This window comes from Leptosomus discolor, chromosome 1, assembly GCF_034619465.1.
Source record: "Leptosomus discolor isolate bLepDis1 chromosome 1, bLepDis1.hap2, whole genome shotgun sequence".
Lineage (NCBI taxonomy): Eukaryota > Metazoa > Chordata > Aves > Leptosomiformes > Leptosomidae > Leptosomus > Leptosomus discolor.
The window spans coordinates 77,206,663-77,231,405 of NC_141391.1; the positions used below are offsets into that span (position 1 = coordinate 77,206,663).

General features: G+C 45.2%; 1 protein-coding gene across 1 annotated transcript; it reads left to right on the top strand.

The window, feature by feature from the left end:
- Nucleotides 1-17,073: 17,073 nt before the first annotated feature.
- On the top strand, nt 17,074-18,046 carry LOC147416244 (uncharacterized). Its single transcript, XM_086481963.1, is given in 4 exon segments — nt 17,074-17,508; nt 17,511-17,645; nt 17,647-17,832; nt 17,834-18,046. Coding segments are annotated over 4 exon segments (969 nt in total).
- The last annotated feature ends 6,697 nt before the right edge of the window (nt 18,047-24,743 follow it).

The window sequence follows — 24,743 nt, forward strand, 5'->3', positions numbered from 1 at the left end:
GGCAATTATTAACCAGGCTGACTTGGTTCGCAGCAGAATGCACGTGGAGGGCAAGCCCTGATGTAGTTTTTAATTCCATTTCTTCAGGATGCCTATTCCACATTTTGCGTAGTGATACCTTCTGAACAAATCCACTTGGGATTAAATTCTAACTTTCACTTAAGCATTCAGTGTAAAATCTGCAGGAGTGAAGGATGAGTGTTTGGTCCTTAGGCATGTAAAAGAAGAAGTGATACCTGCGGTATTTTTCCTTTTGTTACAAGAAGGAGAAGATTCCCAAAGATCGCTTGTGCGCTGTCACCGTTCTGCAAGCCACTTCAAAAGGTATATGCCTTGGAAGAGAAGGTACATGCCATTGCGGTGATGGCACCTGTTACTGTGAATGCTGCTCTTCCAGGTACATGGCAAAAGAGGGCAGTGGAGCACTGTACATTTCAATAGATTAAACTAATGATCCCTGCAGATCTTTTATCTACATTTCTTTGCTGCAAAAATTACTACAATACCTAAAAACCCAATCATGTTGTATTAATAATACCCAGACAGTTTAAACAGAACATCTCTTAAACTTTCATTGAAAACAGCCTTTGTCTCCTAGCAAGCCTTGTAATCAATGGTTTGAAACCTTAAATGGCATATGTTACCTTCCAAATCTCCTGTCACAGGGGGTACTGCATTTTCACTCACTAACAGGATTCTCCGCTTTGGTTTCATTTGCATCACCTCCTCCACATGCACTCCATGGAAGTTTGCATTCCTGTAACACAACTCTCCAAGTTAAAAAAGGCCAACAGTAGTTTAGGTGTCCTCATACAGAATGAGGTTTTTTCCCTTTCCTGTGTCACTAGTAACAAACCAGGTTCACTTTTGCCAATGATGTGCCATGGCCAGTCATTGCCTATGTTGCGTGCTTTCTTAATTTACTCAGCAGTTCTGCCTTCTGAATCCTTCCCAAGTATTTCTAGACATTGCCTGCACAACATCCATCCCTAAATGTGTTCGTTCATGCAACTTCAAACATTCAGCAACACCATCTGTTGTTCCTGTACTTAAGAAAAGAACTGGAAGGTCAAAGATATCTCCAAACATCTCTACTTTTACATTTTAATAAAATGAAACCTGAAGCTTGGGTTTGCTTTGGTTTTCAGTTGGACTCTGGGATGCTGTTTCCTTTTGCTGAAAGCAGTGGTTCCCACTTCTGCATAAGCTGACAGAGATAATACATCATTAAAAATAATGACATGTTATTTAAGAGGCATGGTCACAGTGAAGAAACCTGCCCTCTCTACCCAACAACCTTCTTTCATCTTGTCAACAGTCTTCAGTCCTTCTAAAAATGACAAAGGATTCGAGTGTCAATATACCCCTTTGACTGTCCTCGGGATGGCAGCGCTCTAACCAGATTTATTATCAAAGCTCTTACTTTCCCATTATAAGCCAAAGTCTGGTACTCAAATGTCATTCACTTACAAATCCTGCATTTTACTTAATGGCTATAACATGTCAGCACTGTCTCCAATGCTCCTTTGATGTAAAAAGACAAGGGGATGTGACAAGATACCTTTGATGTGCCACATCCAACCAGAAGTTTGAATTATTTATAAATGTTTGGAAAATTACATAAAATGATAGTGTAGTGATATGTAACCCATTACCACTACATTCTCAGATCAAAACACAGTAATCACCAACATCATTATCTTATTCCAGAGCAGGCTGAAGGGTAGCTCACTGGACTGGGATGCACGGAGTCGGTTTATAAGCCTGGTTCTTGCATGTCCCTGGTGGTGAATTCAGGGAAGTCCCTCCACAGCCTCCTTGGCTTCTGTTTCCTCTCCTTTAAAGCAGGGGGGCTAACACCCATCTTTACTGTAAAGTGTCTAGACATCGTGGTGCTACACAGTTTTTATATTTACAGTATAGAGGCTAGCTGTTATTCCTGTTATTACAGGTTTTGTTCTATTTTTACAGTGGTATACATTATTCCTCCTATTACTTGCCAGTATTGTGCTTCCAGGGTGCTGGGTCCTGAGCAAACACAAATGCAGGCTGGTCAAAGTCCACCACTGTTTACATCTGAAAAATGTTTTAGAAGGGTAAGACCATCCTTTCCACACCAGCGCACTTAAACTTATGGGAAAATCAATAATTTTCTCTACAAATTGACTAGGCCTTTTCCCGTAGGTTTTGCTCTGTGTAAAAAGGCACAAACCATCCTCAAATATAAATAGAAAAACCCTGCAATAGTGCTAAACCCACGGATGCTACTATTTTCCGTGAGATGTTTACAGGAATACTTTTATGTTTTGGTTAACTCTCTGAGACAAAGAACAGCAGCTTTCTTAATAGAAAAAATACTGTTTATCCTTTACTTTCATTTACTCATTTTGTTCTTAACTAACTAATACAGCAATGTAGTATTTCAGTGATGTACCCAGTAAGTAGTCTAAAATTAATTAACTCTTCCCTTCTCCCTTCCTTAATTAGTTCCTCAATTCCTGATTTATGTTTCTGTATAGATATGTATTTAGACTGATTTTTTATACAGAACTATATATAAGGATTTTATAATTTACATTTTATATTAAACTGTAAAATTTATTTAAAGATATATATACATATCACTGTCCCAAAAAAGTAAGAGTCAAGTGTGTCCAGGTCAGGCAAAAACCAAGAGACTTTCCAAATCTGAGCATTGTCAGCTGTAAGACCATGGGGTCCCCACAGCACTTCAGCACCAACAGAAGCACACTCCACTGCTGCGCGCTGAAGCTGAGCATGCTCTTGAAATAGAGAGTCCTCTACCCAAAAGTGCTGAGTAGGAAAGGAGACAGGCATGGGTGGGTCACCATCTTGACCGGAGATAAAGTCCATCCAGAAAGATAATTCAGAAGTGCCTTTAATTTGCGATGCAGTCTATTTCCATTCTCACTCCTGTTCTCACTAAAAGTTGGCATAAATGTAATGAAAAGCCACAGAAACTTCAGACTGTCAGGAATTCCAGGAGCTGCTTTTGCAGATGAAGCCCTTCATTTCCGGGGCACTGACCACATAATAAACTGGGAACTAAAACTCAGCAAAACAAGGAAATCAAGGTCTCTTTGGTGGAAACAGACAAATGAGAAGTGATCATTTATATTTCAGGCATCATTGGTAATAAATGCGTGTACATATGTGCATATACATAACATTTCTTTAAACTCATGGTAACAAATCCTTTTGGTGCAAACATTAATGTAACAGGTACCACAGAGGAAGTTTAAAAACCAGAACCATTATGATTGGTAAAAAACCCAGCCAAATGCATGTAAAGAATAAGATTTGCTTGTACTTTTATATTTCAGAACAATCCACTTTTTACACACGGAAAAAACAAAATAAAGCTTTCCTCAGCAAGAACCATTATTCAAAGGACAAAGTACTCTGGGCCACAAGTGCCATCTCCTACTATTACAGCAAGAGGCAGAAAAATGTAGTCACTTTCTGCATTGAAAGCACTTATTCTTCTATCTCATGACACTCACAGGTGATGATAGTTTTGCATTTTTTAGCCTGGCCCCTATCAGGGCACAAAAACCACTGCCTACGTGTCAAAAGGGAAATCCAGCACAGATTTCCAGTAGAACAGCTCTGGTGAGAGGGGGATGAGGCTGGTAGGTGGCTGCAGGGCTGTGTGATAGGATAACGAAGCACGAAGATACTTTGTCAGGACTCAAATCAAGCAGCAACCAGCCAGCTGATTACAAGAGCAACTTCTATACTCTTACAACATTTATATCACTGACATATTAAGAGAAAAATAAATTGATTTCACAGTTCAAGCATCTGTTCTACTCATAAAACCGTAGCTCAATGAGAAATGAAGTTACAGGACCAGTGCAGGTATCACAAGCATGTAAAAGAACGGTTATTCACTGGGTTAATTCAACCAACAGCTATCTTAAAAACGGCAAGTTAAGAAATGCATCTTACTACACAGATTAAGATATTACTTAATAAAACATTCATTAAACACATTGATACATGCCCACTGGGTGACATCAGGTTGTTCAGGCACATCGCTATAATTTTAGTACACTGCATTTGAGCTGGTTTTCAAGCCTTCACCAAAGGGTGACTGACACAAAACAGCATGTCCTGAAGTCACGGTCTAGCTCTACACTTCCTCTCCTTGCCAGTCACTGGATAGCCCCTGTCAGGTTAGACTCTTCTCTCTGTCTTCGAAGTGGCTCCATGTGAGAAATGCATCGCAAGGCCTGGCATTCCCAGACTTACCCAGGGTTTGCAAATTCCCAAATCCATCCATCCATCCATCCATCCATGCTATACTATACACCAGTCTCTCATTCCAGCTGTTAGTGAGGTGTCCTGTGAAACTGTTCTCAGCCCCGCTGAAGCGCAGCTCCCACCAGTACACCCCATCCGGGATGCTGTCTTTCAGTTAGCCCTCTCCTTGCTGAACCTCAAGAGACTTTTAGTCATTTTTACAGTTATCACAAGAATCACTTGATTTCTCTAGTCATCTAGAGGACCAAACTGCAGTATACTCTGTGTATAAGTTTAGTCTACCTAGCTGACATTCGTAACATAGCAGCGGCATACCCACAAGCTTATCCAGGAATGACTCCTTTTTGGTATGTACAGAGGTTCTTTGGAGTGATGATTCTTTCACTTTCTTTCATGAAGTCTGCTGAACCAAAGGCATGCATTACATAGCTATACTTTTCAACCGCATATCATGAACATTTTTATCTCATGAGGTAACAGTTTGCCTTTTAATTTAGCAATGTTTGATACAGAACACACATTACACGTTATTAATAAACATTAGTAGTTTTAAGGTCTGTGTGTCACATCAATCATTGCCAAGGTAGTTTAAAAAACGGTACTTGGCTACAGGGGCTGAAGAGTGACAAAGGTGGCTGGATGTCATCCTAGCTACATCACTCACTTGGCTACTACTACCTGCAGCCTGAAGAAGGACTTCAACCGTTTATTAATGCATGTATGTATCCAAAGCCTTTGATAACAGAAATTGGCACTGCTCCACCGAAGTCAGCTGAATGTTTGTAACAAATGAACAGCTCCTCCACAGCAAGCAAAATTTTGCCTTCCTTTATGTATCATCCCACATGCCCATAGGATTTTGCCTACGTGATTAAAAGAGAATGACTCACAATAGCGGCTGCAGTGTCTTCCAAGCCTGTCCCAACCTCCTCTGTTGTGCTCTACCTTCCAGCTGGCCTTACTAGTGAAACCAGAAGTAAGAGAAGAAGCCCTTGGCTGATAATAAAGGTAACACTATTTCATAATACTGTCACATGTTTATCCTTGGAATCCACAGCACCCCCAACACATAGACTCAAGTTAAATGAATTTAGTGTCAGTGTCTTGTTCCTGGGACAGGAACAGTCAAACATTTGATTCCTAAAGGCAGTAAGTTCATAGAAGTTCTGGAATAAATATATTAGATATACTATCTATATCCAGTTAATTCACCTGAGTACTCTGTAAAATTTTAAAAAGGGAATCACCATGTGAATTTAACACACAATACAGGATCTTGCTGCTTCATACATAATTTAGTTTTAGAACTAAGAGAGCTTGCATAAACTCACCTAAAAAGCAAGTTTTCTTTTCTCTTCCACCTTTAATTTAAAATCTCCCCAGGCTTGTAAGCCCACATGAGAGAAAAATTTAAACGTCACTTCAGAAATCTCAAAAATAGCAGTTTATGCATTCAAATATGTAACAGTCTGGGTTTTTTTTCTAGGCTCAAAATGTTTTTCATCATGATTTGACGCATCTTCAAGTAAAAAAATGAACTGAGGTATGCAAATGTGGCTTTCCATGAGTTTAACAAGGGTGGTGGCAGTAAGTCTGTGTACTAACATGAGAGAATCAAAGTTTGAACCCCTGACAACAGATGCACTGCAGCTCTCATTTATTTTGGATTTGCACTGAAAATAATACTCTTGATAGCTTAGTCTTGTAATTTTGGAATAAAATTGGGTGCATGCTGAAATATCAAAATAAAGCGCATCCCCTATCACCTTGTGAAACTTCCCTGCTTTCACCAGCGCCTGTCCACCATCCAGTGTGGCAGGCAGGTGTGGCAGCACAACTCCAAGGGCTGAGGCGAAGGCTTTTTCTACCTGGGAAAAAGAAATATAATGGACTTTTGCTTAATGCAAAAGTGCACTAAATGTGCCTTTTTCTCCAGTTAAGAGTTCTGTTCTCCACCTAAACGTAAACTGTGAGTGGCCTAGGCATGAGACAACAGGTTTGATGCTGAAGCATGCTGTTCCCATGGGATTGTTTTTCTCTTCAAAGCAGTCCACATTCAAGCCAGGCACCTGAAAATCCTACTGTACCAACTGCCTGTACGGACATTACAGTTAACGTAACAGGCTTTGTACAGCTGAAGACAAACATAAAGTAAGATAAAAATTGGACAAGATTATGGAAAATATTATACTGCACAAGAGTATGCCCAACATGATTATATTATAGTCAGAGCGATGTAACTGAACTAATTTTCAGTTCCTAGAAACATGCTAGAGTCCCCACAGAGATGTAAGAATTAAGCAGGCTATAAGTACACTGCGACTTTTGTCTTCAATCTTCAGGCTACTATTATCTGTGATGGCTTCATTCTCCACACACCTATCAGCACAGTGGCCATTCTCCTCTAGTGGTGCACTGCTGCTTTAGTGATGTACCACTTCAGCTCCACACCATACCACACCCAGAAGTGTTGTGTAGGAGTTGTAAGTGTAAAATGTAAGGATGCCCAGGGGCTACTGAGAACAGATCCCCACTCTGACCCAGTCCCAGTTCTACACTTCCATCTTTTTGGTTTACCTGGCTAGCCCACATTAAATTAAGGGAGAGAGTGCACTACAACAAGGAAGCCAGTGCTCATTCCAGTAGGAGATTCTCAAGAGTACATGATTCATAGGATCACACAATCCTAGGATAATTCAAGTTGGAAGGGACCTCAGGAGATCTGTAGTCCACTCCACTGCTCAAAGCAGGGCCACCTTTGAGGTCAGACCACGTTGCTCAAAGGGTCTTGAAAACATCCAAGAATGGAGACTACACAACTTCTCTGGGCAACCTCCCTGACTATACTTATAGAGAAAAAGGTTTTCCTTACCTCCAGTTCAAACCTCCCTTGCTTCAATTTACAACCATTGTCTCTTACTCTCTCCCAATGTACCACTGTTAAGAGCCCAGCTCCATCCCCTTGGTGACCTCTTCTAGGCACTGCAAGCAGCGGTACTATTAGATGCCCCCCGAAAGCCATCCCTTGACCCAGCCCAGCTTCCCCAGCCACTCCTCACAGGGCAAAGGCTCCAGCCCCCACTGCCTCCTCTGCTGAGCCCCTTCCAGTTTGTCCAGGTCTGTCCTGTGCTGGGAGGACCAAAACCGAACATAGTACCTACATGTAGTCTAAGAAGTGCTGTGTTGAGGCTGATAATCCCTTCCCTCAATCTATGGGCTATGTTTCTGTTCATACAGCCCCAGAGGCTGTTGGTCACCTTTGCCTCCAGGGGACACAGCTGGCTCGCATTCAGCTCACTGCCCACCACCACCCCAGCGCTTCTTCCACACAGTTGCTCCCCAGTCCATCCATCCCCACTGGTGGCGTAGCAGAGACTCCTCCCACCACGGTGCAGGACCTGACATTTCACTTTGCTGAGTTTCATGAGGTTCCTGTTGGCCCATTCTTTCAGCCTGCCTAAGTCTCCCTGAATGGCAGCTCTGCCCTTGGGTCTATTGGCTAGTGCCCCAAATTTGGCATCACCTGCAAACACGAGAAAAGTGTGCTCTGTCACCTTCTACAGGTCAAGACACAGAGAGAAAGTGAGTGTTGAAGGCTATCCTATACGTTGTCATTGAACTGCTAGCTGGCTTTAAAAAGTCACTGGATCCCTCCCGTAACTTTCCTTCTCCATACATAAAACGTGGATGGCAGATGACAGTACCCTAAGAACCTTGGAAGAAAATTTCTATTCGGATCTTGATATCATTAATTGTTATTGTCATATTGCTACTTGCTTCCTGAGGTCACATGTTTGTTCCCTAACAGGGGCTAACAGGACTCGTAAGAACTTACAGGGATTACTCTGATACTTTCTTGTAAAGACACGTTATGAAGGTTTTACTTTGTCTCACTTCACAGATTGGCAGTGCTCAGACTCCTGCAAATCCTACACTCTTTTGTGCCAGAATCCTCAAACTGAGGTGAATACTCAGGCTGCAGTGGCTTGAGGGCAGAGGTTGATCAGTGCAGTAATGTGCCACCTCTCTGCTTCACTGCATCAATGAAGAAATGCATATTCCTTAACTCTTAACTCACATTACAGTTCATAGACTCACAGAATCATAGAATGGTTTGGGTTGGAAGGGACCTTAAAGACCATCTAGTTCCAACCCTCCTGCCATGGGCAGGGACACCTTCCACTAGACCAGGTTGCCCAAAGCCCCATCCAACCTGGCCTTGAACACTCTCAGGGAGGGGGCAGCCACAGCTTCTCTGGGCAACCTCTTCCAGTGTCTCACCACCCCTGCAGTAAAGAATTTCTTCCTAATACCTAATCTAAATCTCCCCTCTTTCGGTTTAAAGCCGTTACCCCTTGTCCTATCACTACATGGCCTTTTAAAAAGTCCCTCTCCAGCTTTCTTGGAGGCCCTCTTTAAGCACTGGAAGGATGCGATGAGGTCTCCCTGGAGCCTTCGCTTCTCCAGGCTGAACAACCCCAACTCTCAGCCTGTCCTCACAGGAGAGGTGCTCCAGACCCCTTATCACCTTCACGGTCCTCCTCTGGACTCACTCCAACAGGTCTATGTCCTTCTTATGTTGGGGGACCCACAGCTGAACGAAATACTCCAGGTGGGGTCCCACAGGAGCAGAGTAAAGGGGGAAAATCACCTCCCTCAGCCTGCTGGCCACGCTGCTTTTGATGCAGCCCAGGATGCGATTGGCTTTCTGGGCTGCGAGTGCACATTGCTGGGTCATACTCAGTTTTTCACCCACCAGCACCCCTAAGTCCTTTGCAGACTTGTTCTCAATCCACTCATCACCCAGCCTGTATCTATGCTTGGGATTGCCCCAACCCATGTGCAGGACCTTGCACTTGGCCTTGTTGAACTTCATGAAGTTTGCACAGACCCACCTCTCCAACCTGTCAAGGTCCCTCTGGATGGCATCCCTTCCCTCCAGCGTGTTGACCGCACCACACAGCTTGGTGTTGTCGGCAAACTTGCTGAGGGTGCACTTAATCTCACTGTCCATGTCACCAACAAAGATGTAACACAGGGCCAGTCCCAATACCAAACGCTGAGGAACACCACTCATCACTGGTCTCCACTTAAGACACTGAGCTGTTGACCACAACTCTTTGAGTGTGACCATCCAGCCAATTCCTTATCCACCAAGTGTTCCATCTGTCAAATCCAAGTCTCTCCAATTTAGAGACAAGGATGTCATGCAGGACAGTGTTGAACGGTGTGCACAAGTCCAGGTAGATGACGTCAGTTGCTCTTCCCTTATCTACCAACGGTGTAACCCCATCATAGAAGGCCACTAAATTTGTCAGGTACAATCTGCCCTTAGTGAAGCCATGCTGGCTGTCACCAATCACCTCCTTATTTTCCATGTGCCCTAGCCTAGTTTCAGGAGGATCCACTCCATGATCTTACCAGGCACAGAGGTGAGACTGACTTGCCTGTATTTCCCCAGGTCTTCCTTTTTTCCCCTTTCTAAAAATGGGGGAAAATGTTTCTCCTTTTCCAGTGGTAACTTTGCTGGACTGCCACAACTTCTCAAATATGATGAATAGTGGCTTAGCCACTTCATCCACCAGTTCCCTCAGGAATTGCACATGCATCTCATCAGGTCCCATGGACCTGTGCACCTTCTGTTTCCTTGATGGTCTTGAAGTTGATCTTCTCCTGCAGTGGGTGGTTCTTCATTCTGCCAGTCCCTGCCTTTGCCTTGTGCAACTTGGGTGGTGTGGCTGGAGCACTTGCCACTTGAGGCAAAAAAGTTGTGGAGTCCCTCAGTCTTCCCTATGTCCCAGGTAACCAGTTCTCCCATTTCCTTCCACAGAGGACTCACTTTTTCCCTAGTCCTCCTTTCATCACCAATGAACCTATAGTAGTTTTTCTTGTTGGCCTTGACATGTCTGGCCAGATGTAATTCTATCAGGGCTTTGGCTTCCCTAACCTGATCCCTGGCTGTTCCGACAATCCCTCTGTATTCCTCCCAGGCTTGCTTCCACCCTCTGTAGGCTTCCTTTTTGTGTTTGAGTTTGTCCTGGAGCTCCTTGTTCATCCATGCAGGCCTCCTGGACTTTGTGCCTGACTTCCTCTTTGTCAGGATGCATCGCTCCTGAGCTTGGAGAAGGTGATCCTTGAATATTAACAAGGTCTCTTGGGCCCCTCTTCCCTCCAGGGCTGTATCCCATGGTGCTCTACCAAGCAGGTCCCTGAAGAGGCCAAAGTCTGCTCTCCTGAAGACCAGGGTAGCAAGCTTGCTGTGTGCCCTCCTCGCTGCCCTAAGGATCTTGAACTCCACCATCTCATGATCACTGCAGCCAAGTTCAATTACGTTGTATCAGTCATTAGAAACATATGCTGATGAGTGTCTTTCTGTGTGCTCACAGCATCTTCCTTTTACCTTCACTAACTTCCCATTTAGATATATTCCCTATTAAGCATGTCAAAATAGTACTACAGTAGAAAATAAAACAAGTCATTAGAATGGAGTTTGATTGTAAACTTAGTTTTAAGCCCATTTATATATACATATCTCACAAGGGTGGTGAAGATAGTATATTCAGAAGTACATTAATTGAAAGAGCTATGTCAGAAATATGTCCTGCAAGTTAGCTAACTATGTCATACGTATTTTGCATGAAGACCACAATTTAATGAAGACCTTGCTTAATTTTTGCTGTAGGTATCATGACCAATTTGTTGGGTATTCATTTAACAGGGATCACAGCACATGCAACCCACCACTGAAATGGATACTGAATAACAAACATTTTATTCATGTGCCCAGGTTTATCCCAATATGCATTAAATATGGAAGAGGCTAGTAATACAAAAGGCACTTTTTTCCTCAGCCCTTGGTACATACATTCACCTGTTCCTCGCAAACCCAAACATTCTCTCAGTCAGGCTTTACATAAAATACCATAGTACTCAAAAAAGCATCATAATCATGTAGCACGTTTCAGCATGCATAAGTTTTACCACTCATCACTTTAGAGGGTTTCTTTCTTCCTTTGCACTTCAAGATGTAAGTACAAAATATGTATTACATGAGAGATTTGTACTTTCGTAAGAAGGTATTGTCTGTTACTGGTTTTAGCCAAAACATTACAGTTCTCCTATCTTCTCTCTGAGATGCTCTTTTCTCACATATATTTCTTGGTCACAATAGGTTAATTACCTAATAGGCTTTTTCCCTAGTACATGAAGGCTTTGTCTCTTAGAAGTCAGTGGAAAAAACAAGACATACAAGCTATTTGTTCTAGCCCATCAAACCTGAACTTGTTTAGGGTTTTTTTAAAGTGAACAGAACATTTTCTTTGTTTTTAATTTCAGTGTACAGTGTCACTCGTGTTTGATCACAAAGTCCTCGAGAAAGCATCTGCAACACTATCTGGTTTTAAAGTAAATGCATATTGGGCAATAACAGAGCCAGGTTCCAAGAAAAAGGGAATAAAAGCATCCATGTAAAGATTCTCAGGTCGTTCCAGAGATAAAGACTTCTAATTCAAACACACAGATTGCACATATGTATGTGCACATATACACACACGTACATGTGTATGTGTGTATATGTATATATGCATATACACCTTCTGTAAAGGAAAGTGGCAATTTTTGTCCTGTGAGCTTAGCATTTTACTCAATGTTAGCAGCAATTTTTAGAATTTGAATACTCTGGAGTCTCTCCTCTTCTATCTTAATATCACATTTTTTTCTCTTCCCATTCCTTCCCTCTTCCTTAATCAGTCACAATCAATTTTTTTCTGCATCTTTTTCTCAACCATAATCTACATTCACAATATGTTCTACAAAGAAACTCTGAATGTCACCTTATTGGTGTCCTTTACATATGATTTAAGTTAATGGTGACTCGTGAAAACACCAGTAAGAATCTTTAGCATTCCAAAACAGTACATCAAAACATTCAAAATAAGCAGCCAGTGTTATGAGCCCCTCCAAGCTGAAGCTCAAATCTTCTCATTTGGGTAAAATTTTGAAAGCCACCGGAGCGCCTCTAACAAGAGCAGATGCTGCTGTGCAACTACAGGAACCGTATTAGCTATGCATATTAAAAGCAGCATGCTAAAATAAATAAAAAAAAAAGGCTACTTTAAAGGGTATTTACTTGAAAAACCTACCTTAATGTGGAACAACAAATAAGCAAGTGTGTGCTGCTTTCCAATACACTCATCATTTTGTCAGCCCACTTCAGGAAAATCAATTCATGCTGTTTATCTACAAAACGCGTTGTGCACTAAATAGTCACAGTTCAGAGGATTACTACTTGGGAGGAAAAGGAGAACACGCTCGTGTGTCAAAGAAAAACTGGGGAAAAAGTCATCTGTTGAGAAACGGCAGTGGGACTTTTCCATACGTTTTAATGTGCAGTTCCAGCCTGAAGCGGTGCCGTGCAGAAGGGAGGCAGCACGCCGGGCGAGTGTCTAACGGTACGTACGCACGTACCCACCCGATGTGTGCGCAGAGCCTGCCCTTTAGGTGAAGGGCAAACACTCCTGTTCTTTAAGACTCCCTTACAACACCACCAGCGTTCTCATTAACGTTACCAATGCAAGATCGTTATTCTAGTAAAGACAGCAGAAAAGATATGCCCTGCTCATGCTGCAGGTTTAATACACTTGTTACAATGACACTGTATTCCCTAACGCTGCCCCAAAATTTGACATTTAAAGGGCCTTGCCTGTTTCAAGTGTTATAATCTTGGCACGAATCATACAATTAATCCCCACAATCCCACCTCCAAGCTGTTTATAAACATCCGAATCATACCGAGTGCTTGTCACACTACTAACAATCAAAGGGTCACAGATTTTAAGGCTACGACTACAAAATCATCATGTCTGACCTTTTGCATAAAACAGACAGTAGAAAATCGCTCCTACACAGAGACCTCCATTAAATGGGGCTGGAGCTGTTTAGGGCAGATCTACGTGTCCTGCCTGACAGCAGCTTGAAGGTTACTCTACACTCACCTGGAGGAGAAGAAGTACAGCTGAGCACTCGTATGACACGAGGACATCTCGAGGATGCAGCACTGGCCATCCTTGGACCTCCACTGAACTTTCGTCTCTGCGGAGACCCTCTTATGCTGGAATGATCTTCAATGCTCATTTTAAGCTTGTTTCAGGGAAACAGTGTAAGATGCGGCGAGGGTGTACCATGAAGACATTGAGTCTTATTAATCCATTTTATGAGGAATGAAATAGAAAATAAGCAAACCTGTGATGTTCATTGTCCAGTCACGCTGATGTGCCTCTTCCAGAAAATATTTAATAAACCTTCAGGGAATTCGCCTGAATAGGGATTGAGTAAAGAATGACTTATCCAGAAACATACTGCATGCCTAAGCCAGACGTGACAGGGTTCCCAGGACTGTGCTACAGCATGCTGCCTTGCAGTAGGAATTAATCCATAAAATTCATTATGCTTCTGCTGATGAAGCAGTGGTAACTTCTTCACAGTCTTTTTCACACAAACAGGCAAAGCTTTGAGATATCCTTTTACACAGTGCTTGAATAGCCTATTAAATTGCTTTTGGACTTATAACACACTTTCAGCCTATGACACTACTGATCTTGGCAATATGGTAAAGATTTCTCTTGGCTCAAGCAGGAACACGGTAACAAGTTGTCTTTGCCTTGAACAAAGGTACTGCTCATGATGTTACAACCCATCTTATGCCAAAAAATACTTACAGGCAATCTATACCTGCCTGATGCTATTGTACTCTGTCTCAGTCACAGATGACATTTCAGTTACCACATTTGAAACACTACCATACATTAAGAGAGAGCAAGCTGGTGAAAACTGCTGAGTTGGGGCAAGAGCACGCAATAACATAAATAGAAATAAAATCTTCACTAAACTTCTGAGCAAGCAAGTAGATAAATGTAAAAATAAGGCTTGTAGGCACTCCACTGTAACCGGTTTGCCCTTGTTTAGTGTTTTAATGCTTCTCGCAACTTCAGTAACATCCTGCTGTTTCAAATTCACATGCAAATCTGTCAATATTTTTCTGACTCCGTCAAAATCAACTGCAAAATCCACACTGACCTCAGCAAGGCCAAGATTTCATCCTCTTCTATCAGGCGTCGCAGCAACAGGAAAGGTGGGTTTCATATGTTTGGGGTTTTGCATTTGTTAATACACAATAATGAACACACATAATATTGATCCAAAGCCAATGAATCTGCGACATCAACTATAAACCCGATACGATATTGCTAATCATTAGTCTGCTTATTCTTCAGTTGTGCTAGGCTGGAAAATACCCATTGGTGTTTATACAAATGCATATTACATATTTATATATAAACACATATTTATTTACCTTATTTAGAAAAAAATATTTTCTCTATCTTGTCTCCTGTATGCTTAAAACAATAAGGAACCAGCTGGAAACTCTAACGGTCAGACAATAACTGAACAGACCCTTTCACAGCTTCTGCAAGTATTAGGCTGATTAACATTAGCTACCATGGGTACGACAGAACACGTTCGGTCATACCAGCACTTCAGACATTTAATCACACGCACACATATCTGTCAACATTTAAAGTTCCATGAAAACCATTTTCATTTGCCACGTTCCATCCAATTCGATAACTAACAGCAAGAAATACTGGTTTCCCATGGAATAATTAACACTACGCGGCAAAGCCTCTATAACCGTATCGCCCACTAGCTCCAGCCACCTGGGAGAGGGGCAGAAGGCGCACGCTGCTGTTAACGCAGAAGGGAACACGTGACACAACCTGACACGTCAAAGTGTGAAGCAGTTTTTGCCACTTAGGTAAAAACAAGTGTACTGACTGATGAAACTGCAAAAAAAAAAAAAAAAATTTAAGAGAGGACTTGGAGGTTATTTTATTTCTACATAATTAAACGCGTAAGGAAAACAGAGCTATGGCCATTTTTAAATGCCTTTAAGAGCTTCCCCCTCCTCCTCCCTTCTTCCCTTGCTGTTCTGAGCTGTTGAGTAACAGACATTTCAGAGTGTGCACGGGGGAAGTAAACAAATGCATTGCTACTGTAGTTGCAGGGCAAGGAAACATTGATGTCACTGCTGCTATAATCACATTAGTAGGGTGCGTTAACGGTAATGTCATGTTTGATCAACTAGTCAGGTCAAAAGCCCTTCGAAATACAATCTGAACAGAAGCACAAACCAAAATGGCAAGAGAGTCGAGTTCCAAACAGTTTCCTTCCAAACACAGACCCCTGTTGCAAAGGTGAGCTTTCGATCACCAACACTCAATGTCAAATCATCCTGAATCACACGATTACACTTTACACTTGGCTAGATCCCCCTTCCCTCCCTTTAAACCCAAAATTGATCTTTCTCTTATTCCCCACTGCGTACACGCGCCCGCACCCTGCGGCGTCCGAATACATCCCCAACAGGGATAACGCACCCAGCTAGAGTTCACTCCTGTTACCAACAGCTTGTCTGTCAAGGACAGAAACATTTACAGCCCGAGTGTTTAGGACCATTTTTCTTCCAGTAGGTCTTTTTCACTTTACACACAACGTGTTGCCGTCTCTCCGCTCTAGCACACGGTACTCAACGCAGCCAAACGGTAAGAGCAGAAATAGGCAACGACAAATTCTCTCAGGTGGGAAAACGGCTGGGCAGGATACGTCCCCTGTAGTGTCCCAGCGCGCTCGGCACGCAGATGTTCATCAATTGCGTACTTTTTTATCAACATCTTCTGACACTGCCGGGCTCGGGCATGTGTTTAACCCTTGAGCGTCAACCCTTTTGTGGAGAGCAGCACGTATCAAATGCGGTGTCGGTGAGACCACACAAGGACCGCTGCCATCCACAACTTCCCATGCACGTTCTTCTGTCATCTCCCCCACTTCCTTCCACCAACCTGCCCCTGGGAAGGAAAAACTCATCCCGCTTCGCATCCCCTCCCCGCAGCCTGCCTGCCGGTGCCCGCCGGATACCCGACATCTTCCCTTCCATTTTCCGGTACTTCCCCCCCTTTTACCCCCCGCACTGATAAAGCGCTGGCTTTCCCCCGTCCCCTGGGCTCACCTTTTCGGTCTGCCTGGCGGCGCAGCCACCGCCTGCATACCAATGTGGGGCCGCAAAGGCAGCGCGGCGACCGCCCGCCCCTCCCGCGTCCGCGCCCGCGTCCGCGCCCGGCCCCGGCGGTTCCCGCGGGCGCGCTGCTTTCCGCGCGTTGTCACCTCGATACATTTAAAGCAGGGGGACACGGGGACGGGGACAGGCGGAATCCATCCCGGCCAGCAGGACGGGTCTTGCTTGTCCCCTGGGGACACGCATGGCTGCGCGCATCTAGCGGGGCGCGTGTGTGTGCGCGGCGTGGGGCGCCTGTGCCACATTCGTGTGCGTGCGTGTGTGAGAGTGTGAGTGAGTGTGTGTGTGTGTGCGAGGGGAACGGAGCGGGGCGGGAAGGAGGGAGAGAGGCAGCCCCGCCGCACCCGCGCATCCCCCGCGCCGCGGAGAGCGGAGACTCACCGGGTCACCCTGGTCTCTGAAGGTCAAGCTCAGGTTGGTTTCTTGATTGCAGTTGTCCTCCGGGCTCTTTCGGCTCGGCTCTTCTCTCTTTCTTTTTTTTTTTTTCCTTCTTTTTTTCCTCTTTTTTTTTTTTTTTTTTTCCTTCCCCTTCCCCTGCTCCGGCCGCGGTGGCGGCGGCTGCCGCCCGGCGGGGCTCCCGCTACCGCTGCCGCTCCCGGCCCCGCGGGGTGAATCCCGGCTCCTAAGCCCTGGCCCCGCGGCGCCGCTCAGATCCCATGGTCGCAATCCACATCGCGGCAGATGTACCACAGAATCACGTAGAGGATCAGCAGGATGGCGAAGATGAACAAAGCCACCAGGATAGCCTTGGTCACCGGAGAGATGAGGGACTGCATGTCACCCGCGGGCCGCCGCCGAGGACAGACGACTCGGGAACTACACGGGGGCAGCGAGCGCGGACGGATCCCGCGGCCCCTCCGCCGCCCCCGCCGCCGCCGCCGCTGCCGCCGCCGCCGCCGCCAGCGACCCGGCGGGCAACGGCGGCTGGCGCCGAGCCGGTGGCGGTGTGCCGGGGGCGGCCTCCCTCAGCGCCCCCGCTGCGGCGCTCCGGCGGGCGCGGCGGCTCCCCGGCGGGCGGGACGGGGCGGCGCGCAGGGACACCTCGGCGCCGGGGGGCCCCCGGCCATGGGCAGCGCGGCCCCCGCCGCGGCTTCAAGCCCGCCCTGCGGCGGCGGCGGAGCGGGGGGGCCGGGCGCTGGCAAACTTAGGGGCGGGGGCGGCCCATGGGGGACGGGTGTCGAGCGGCCGGCTGCCCTGTAGGTCTCCGACGAAAGCCATCCACGGGGGGGGGGGGGGGGGGGCGGAGGGGGGAAGTTGCGGGTGGGACGCGGCGGGCGCCGCCGCCCCCGGCCGCGGGGGGAGCGTGCGGGGACAGGGGGAGCCGCCGGCAGCGCGGGCAGCCCGGCCGCGGCGGACTGGGACGGCGCCGGCCGGCGTGTTCCGCCCAGCCGAGGTTTTCCCTCCCTTCGCCGCCGCTCGCCCCCTCCTCCCTCCGCTGCCGCCACCGCCTCCTGCGCTGCCGCCCGCCCCCCCCCCCCCCCCCCCCCCCCCCCCGCCGCCCCGGCTGTGAGCGCAGGGTGGTGCGAAGGAGCGGGGCTGCCTTTCCCCCCTCCGCCCTCTCCCGCCGCGCTGGGCATCTCCGCCATCCTGGCTGCCCACTGGAGAGCGGGTGGTGGGGAGGGCGGCTGAGACGTGTGCCTGTGTCCTAAGCGGAAAGGTCACCCCTTCCCTACCCCTGATAAAATGAACAGGCTTTTTTTTTTTTTTTTCCTGGCAGGTCGTCATGGGTCACAACTTGCCAAGAACCCCCTCGTGGGTCTGTGGCCTTTGATGTATGCGCCAAAGGTGCCACAGGACAGATAGCGCAAAAATAGGACAGAAGACAGAAATCGGATGAAAGACCCATTGGTTGCACGCTCACCCCCTAACAGCAGCTCCAGGGCAGCTTTCAGCTCACCCCAGGTTTCTGTAGCACCAGAGGTGCCCACACAGCATCACATCACTCGCTCACCAGCTTTGGCACTCGCCACCTGAACTGTGTCCAGACACCTGCCTGCCGGCCTGGCACAGCGGGCCAGGACCAGGCTCCCTGGCAAGGAACGAGGCGCCCCAAGACTTACCCTGCCCTGGGAGGCAACCAGAGATGCAGACGCCCCTGCCTCAGGTCAGTCATGCAGGTGGTTGGCAAGAGCACATGCAGCGGGAGGCGGGGTGCTCGTATGGCATAAGCCCCTTCTGGTGCAATGAGAGGAGTTGTCACCTTGGATGTCTAGTGGGGACGGAGCCAGGTGTGTCTTCACAGAAGGTGCTGGCTGGATTTCAGTTCTGGATGCACCCATATCAAAAATACAGAAACACTGAAGAAAGTTGCGGAACCATGCAAGAGGGCTGAAAGAAACCTTGAGACATCACCCCTCCGAGAAGGAGAAGAGCAACTTTATCAAGGAGAAGAAAGATTAAAACTGCAGTACATATAAACTGGATAAATGAAGGATAATCAAGTTTGAGAGGAAGAAGGTAAGATAATGCTATATAGGTATTCCAGGCATAAACACCCTAGAGGAAAAAATCTTATTAATGCTGAGTGTGGGGATTTAATGGAAAGAAAATATGAAAGAGAAATGCTAGGCTGTTAAATACGGAGACTTCTGACACAGTAAAATGTCTAAAGGGCACAAGATAATATCCCAAGTGAACGTCTTACAGGACACATTACTTGGCTTTTTGAAAAAGCTCAGCTTTTTCATGCAGGAGGAATGGTCAGCTCTTCAGGGATACCCACCGTGCTGCTTTTGTCTCTAGTGGTTTAGTTCCCCATCTGCAATATGCAGATGGCCGTGTTTCCTTTCTTTTCCTTTTGGTATGACCGCCTTACACTGCAAGATTTTCACTGAACCTTTTTTGTCTTTTGAAATAATTACGTCTTGGCTGGAGCTGTAATGCCACCAGGATACAAGTACCAAGCTCATAAAATGCAGCTTGGACTCCAAACAGCAACTTTGCTCAGTAGTTCATCCTCCCCATTTCACAAGAGGGCTAGATTCTGGAGGCAGGTGGTTAGGTGCTTACGTCAGATGCTCTGAGACAACTGTAACATCGTAATTTTTCTAATCCTCTTGATGGACATTAGTATTTCCTTTGTAGGAAGGCATATTTCCACGTAGATCAGTTGTTCAGCTGATTCTCACACTCGAGTATTCGTGCGTTGCCATCCACCTTCCTTGGCTTGTCAGCTCTCGAGAAAGTGGTACCAAACCTAGCAGTGGCAGACACAGCAGTAGCAATGGCATGACGCTGTGCCGAGTGATGGCTGATACCTCCGTACTGGTCAGCGAGAGAAGCAAAATAGTGCACCATCATTTCCAAGCCCAAAATGTGACTGATTGTGTAACGTGTGCAATCTGTTCTGAACAGGTTTTGAATTCTGCTTGTTTAATTTGCATGTACTTATGCACAAGGGCATCCCTGAGTAATTAAAAATATATAGCCTCTCCGTGTTTGATGTTCTGTCACTGGCGGAGTCTGAGCCAACACAGAAATCACAAGTTAAAAAGCAAATATATTGCCAAAGCTGTCCTTAGTTAAGAAAGCTGATTTAAACAAGGAAGTAAACATAAAAACCATCTTAGTTTTCAGATGTCTTATTAGTAAGCAGTGAGGAAGAAGGAAATCGATCTTTGCCAAGTGAAGAGAGATAACAGTGACAGAAAAATCATTTTAATTTCCACCTTGTAAGCTGATATTAAATTAAACAGGAATACTAATACATGTAGCTTTTGGGTTTCTCTTTCTCAATTCCATTTGAAAATGTGCTGCAGCAAAAACATGTTTGCGAGGAAGAACGCGCACAAAAGATGGGTGAAAAGACCCACAGTCACAAGCTTACGCAGGCAGCTTCAAATGCTCAAATTAAATCCCATGCTAATGTATCAAATGCTACCGTGACATAGATGGCACAGGGAGACCGGGCTGCTTCTTGTTCAGTTCATGGGCAACCTTAGCCAGTATGAAGTTGTCATCGCTGTCCATCAGCTCTCAAGTCCTCCTGCCAGCACGTTTATTCAGACCAGCTAGAACCCATTGGAAAGACAGGGGTGGTTTTATACGCCCAGGCTTGGCCAGTTTATGTCACCACCAATTACACTAATGGGGACACATCCTGCCACACACAGCACATCCCTGGTCTCGAGGGGATCCGAAGGCATCGAATCCCTGGGAGTGGGCTGTGGTGTTTGAGAAGGGAACAATGAGTGGTCTGTGGTGGTGGATAAGGCTTGTGCCAACAGAGTTGGCTGCTTGGAGGAGTCATAACTATTAATCCTTGCTCACGGTAAACCTAGGACTGGCAGCAATGCAAACCCATCGTATTTCCCTCTTGCTGTGAAGACAGGGGCAGATTGGGCAGAAGACTGATGAGTTCAGGTTGAAATAAATAACATCTTTAATTCCTTTACCAATGAAAACATCCAGCCAGCCTATCCCTTTCTTTTTTAGGGCAGTTGCTTTTGCATATAATTTCAGCGGTGTCAGTCAAAGGCTTGTCATTTACAGTGGTGTTAGCTGGAGGTGATTCCGGTCCAGAGAGTCAAACACAGTCTGATCATTTTTAAATATGATCTTTCATTGTGTGTCCAGTTTTCAATGGTTTCACGGCAATTTTAGATGAAAAAAATTGTAAGGCGATATATTCTGGTTTATCAGAATGATTTTGAGACTCACAGAACAATTCCTTGGAGAACAAGTGTCAGAACCATGTCTAAGATGCCCAGTGAATGCACATGGCCAACTGTTCCTGGAATGTGTCTGCACTAAAGAGGGCCACACATGTTAGAAATAATAAAGGCAGTTGTCAACAAGTGAGCTTGAGTATGGCAATTTGTCTGGCATTGCTGCACAGTGCTCAATGCATGTTAATTTAGCCCAACTCCCAGTCTATTGTCTTAAAACTAGATACATTCAGTGGGTTTTGCTGTAGAAGTTTTATCACTGACTTCAACAAAACCAGAATTACAAGAATTACAAAACCTAATTACAAGAAAGTACAATGAAATTAGTGAAAATTGGAGTCTAATAAAAGAGTACTTGACTGTGAACAGTGTCATAGGAAAAACATATTGTTTAAGGGACAGATGATGTGTTTCAGAGCTTTCCACCTCTGTAGATACTTCAAATCGGTTCCAAGCCAGAAGTGACCGGGAGTTGATGGAACGACTACCTGGCAGCTGACTCTGTAGCTGTAGTGATATCTGAGTGGATGTGTGTCTATATCATAAAAATACTGATGCAAGTGGCACTAATTAGATTGGACAAACCCATAGATTACGTCAGGCCTCAAATACTGCTTTTTAGGCCAAAATGTGCTGCTGCCGAGACTGTATCTTACAATTCTGTGAATTATAAGACAGTTACCAGTCATCTTGCGTTTCACGATGATGGGCGCAGCATAAAAGCCTGGGCAGACATGAATATACAGTGTGAAGAGCAATCAAACAAACGAAACGAATCTCCCTCTCAAAAGAGGAAGCCAGAAAACAAGCTCTGAGTTATCAGTGATGTAATTAATGGATCTCCCTCTGGTCAGCTATTTGGATGACACAAAGTCATGAGAAAAGTCAAAATACAAAAGTTCATAATCCAGCTGCATTATTCAGAAGATGCAGCTTAGTATAATGGGGTGTAAAACTTTACAGTTTGGAAAGATTCACAGCAAGGAGAGGTATCTAGTAATGGTCATTTGTGGGGTAAAAAAGAAAAAAAAAAGTGTATTGGCCAGAGTAAAGAACAGATTAAATGAGTCCTCAGCACAACACAGCTTTGAAAAAAAAAGATGTTCTTTATAGAATACTCGAGAGTAGAAATGCAGGAAGGAGACAGGAGTTACATATTGTCATGCTGCATCACGTCAGTAATACCCTCCTGGGGTACTGGAGTTCCACTTTCCAGGTTAGAGTGTTTGTGAAAAGAAAGGCAAGAAAAAGCAACTAAAATGACTCAAGGCTGTAAGAACAGATCTTTATCAAATCAAAGCCTCAAATTGGGACAGAAAATCAGGTAGCTCTGCTTTCCCAGACTCTCTTGAAGCTGCAGACAAAAGCCCTCCTACCTTTCCATGGGAGATGACAAAAGAGGATGGGCAATTCTGCTTGCCTTTGGGTTTCTTCAGAGGCCTCCAGGGCAGCATGCAGGGCATCTGGCTTATGACACAGGCAATAACATATGGGGTGATGTTTGTGCTGTTCCCTCGTACACTTACTGCTGGGGCTGCCCTTGTGCTGCTCCTCATCCAACCTGACACCCCGTCCCAGAAAAAGAGGGAAGATGGTTTGTGTGGTGATGCAGGAACTAGCGTGGCCTGGCCATAGGGACCGTGTTTGCTTTTTTTCCCTAGGCTGAATTTCATCTTGTACCCAGCTAAGGCTGTGGTTGATGCCAGCTGGATTTATTCTTGATGTCAGTCTGCCAGAGCGGCTCATGGTGTTTCTGACAGACCATGAGAGCGAGTTATATGGCCCTGTGGTTACGCAGTGGGGGTGAGACTCGGGAAAGTTCAGTCCCACTCCTGCCTGTAGCACTGATTCGCTATCCAAGGTTGGGTGGTTTACTTAATTCTTCTGTCCAGGAGGAGTGGAAAGTGGATGCGATTGCATTGCTGTATGGTTTTGTGAATGTAACTTTGCTAAATACTGCAAGTTCTTGAATAGCAGCCCTTTTCAGCTATCAGCCACCTGTTACTGGAGCTCAGGGAGGAGGAACATGTGGTTTGACAGATACACTTCCCTGACAAGAAAAGTCAAGCTGTTTAGAGAATGAAGGTACTCTTCAAATTGCCACTTGCGCGCACCCCAGCTGCACTGTTGTTCTTCAATTTTATCTACAGGAATTTGAAAACATGGAATAAACTCAGCAAGCGAGTTAAGGAAAAGTAGGGGCAAAGAAGATATCTCTGACCTAATTGTCCATCTTTGCTTTTGATACTTGTCTTTTGGATCAGAGGACAGAGGAGAGCTTATGCTAGGCACCTATCCATCCAAAGAGGCAGTTAATGTGGCTCAGCTATGTTTCCATCAGATTTCAAAAGAGAATTGTTTTTATGCCTTCTCCTTCCTACTTGGTGCAATGGTGGAGAAGTCTGTAAATAAAGATTTTTCTGTTTGACTCTTTTCAGATATGCTAACCAGTCTTTCAATCTTTAGTGCAGGAAGAGAGAATTAAGTCAATTAATTAGACCTCAGCTTTCCCTTCCCTTTCCAACTTAAGTCATCCTGCACACTCCTACACCAGCATTCTACCAATACCTTGTGTTATGGATATTTTATTTGCACTGAAGTATAAACTGTTCTTTCATACCACATGTTTGGAATGAAAAATCTCCACTGGGAACCAAAACCAGAGGCAAGCTATTTGCAAAACATCTAGGGATTGCTCAACATTGTACTGAGGAGTTCAGTGGAAAAGCTGAGGAGGAAGCTTTCTATTCTTGCATCTTTGGAGAACCACTTCTGAGGTGAAGATTTGGATATTTGGCATCAAAACAGAATCCATCCCACTTAAAATCTTTTTCTTTAGGCAGCAGCTACGCAACAGGACTTCAGGACTAATAGCTCCACTCACCCGTACCACTAGATAAACAGTTTTTCTGTGATGGAGATTGGTTCCAACAATCAAGCTGTCATTTAAAGAGCAGAAAGATGTCCTGGAAAAAAATGATAGCTCGTGTGCAATGTGAAAGAGATCAATACAACCAACAGAAGGCTCTATTGTGGGTCTATTTAAAGGATGAAGAGAGATGTGTTCTGCAGGGAGTGAACTAGTTTTGTCTTCCATCTCTCTCTTGCTAATAGTAAAGAGAGGTTAGACATGGTCACTGTTAAATGTTATTACCCTTTAATTGCATTCATATTGTCTTCTCTAGATTTCCTCATTTTGTAGGAGTGGCATGTTTATCTTTGGCTTGCTCCTCTGTTTCTGTGCAACAAGAAGTCAAACTGGCCAGCTAAGACAAATGAATCCCAGGCTTCGTCGAGGAGCAGATAAGTACCTCTGGTTTTGCTGGGTGCTGGTGATACATCATACTTTCTGCTCTGTGTAGCAGAGTGGTGTTGGTGTTCCCTTATCAGGGCGCCCGTTGTCTTGAGCATTTTGCTAACAGATAGCAAAAGGCAGGCTGTATTTGAAGTCTAGTCTGAGGAAAGCTGAAACGTGTGTGCAACAAATAAGGCATTGGGGAAAGTAGGTCAGGGCTGGTCATGACAGAACCACTTGTTTAAACAAATGTGCAGGATTACCAGGTTTTGAACAGGTCTGTCCTGAGTGAAGCACGTAACTTGACTGGGAAGCTTTCTTTATCACAGCGTCTCAGGGTCCTCGCAAAGCACCTGCATTTAAT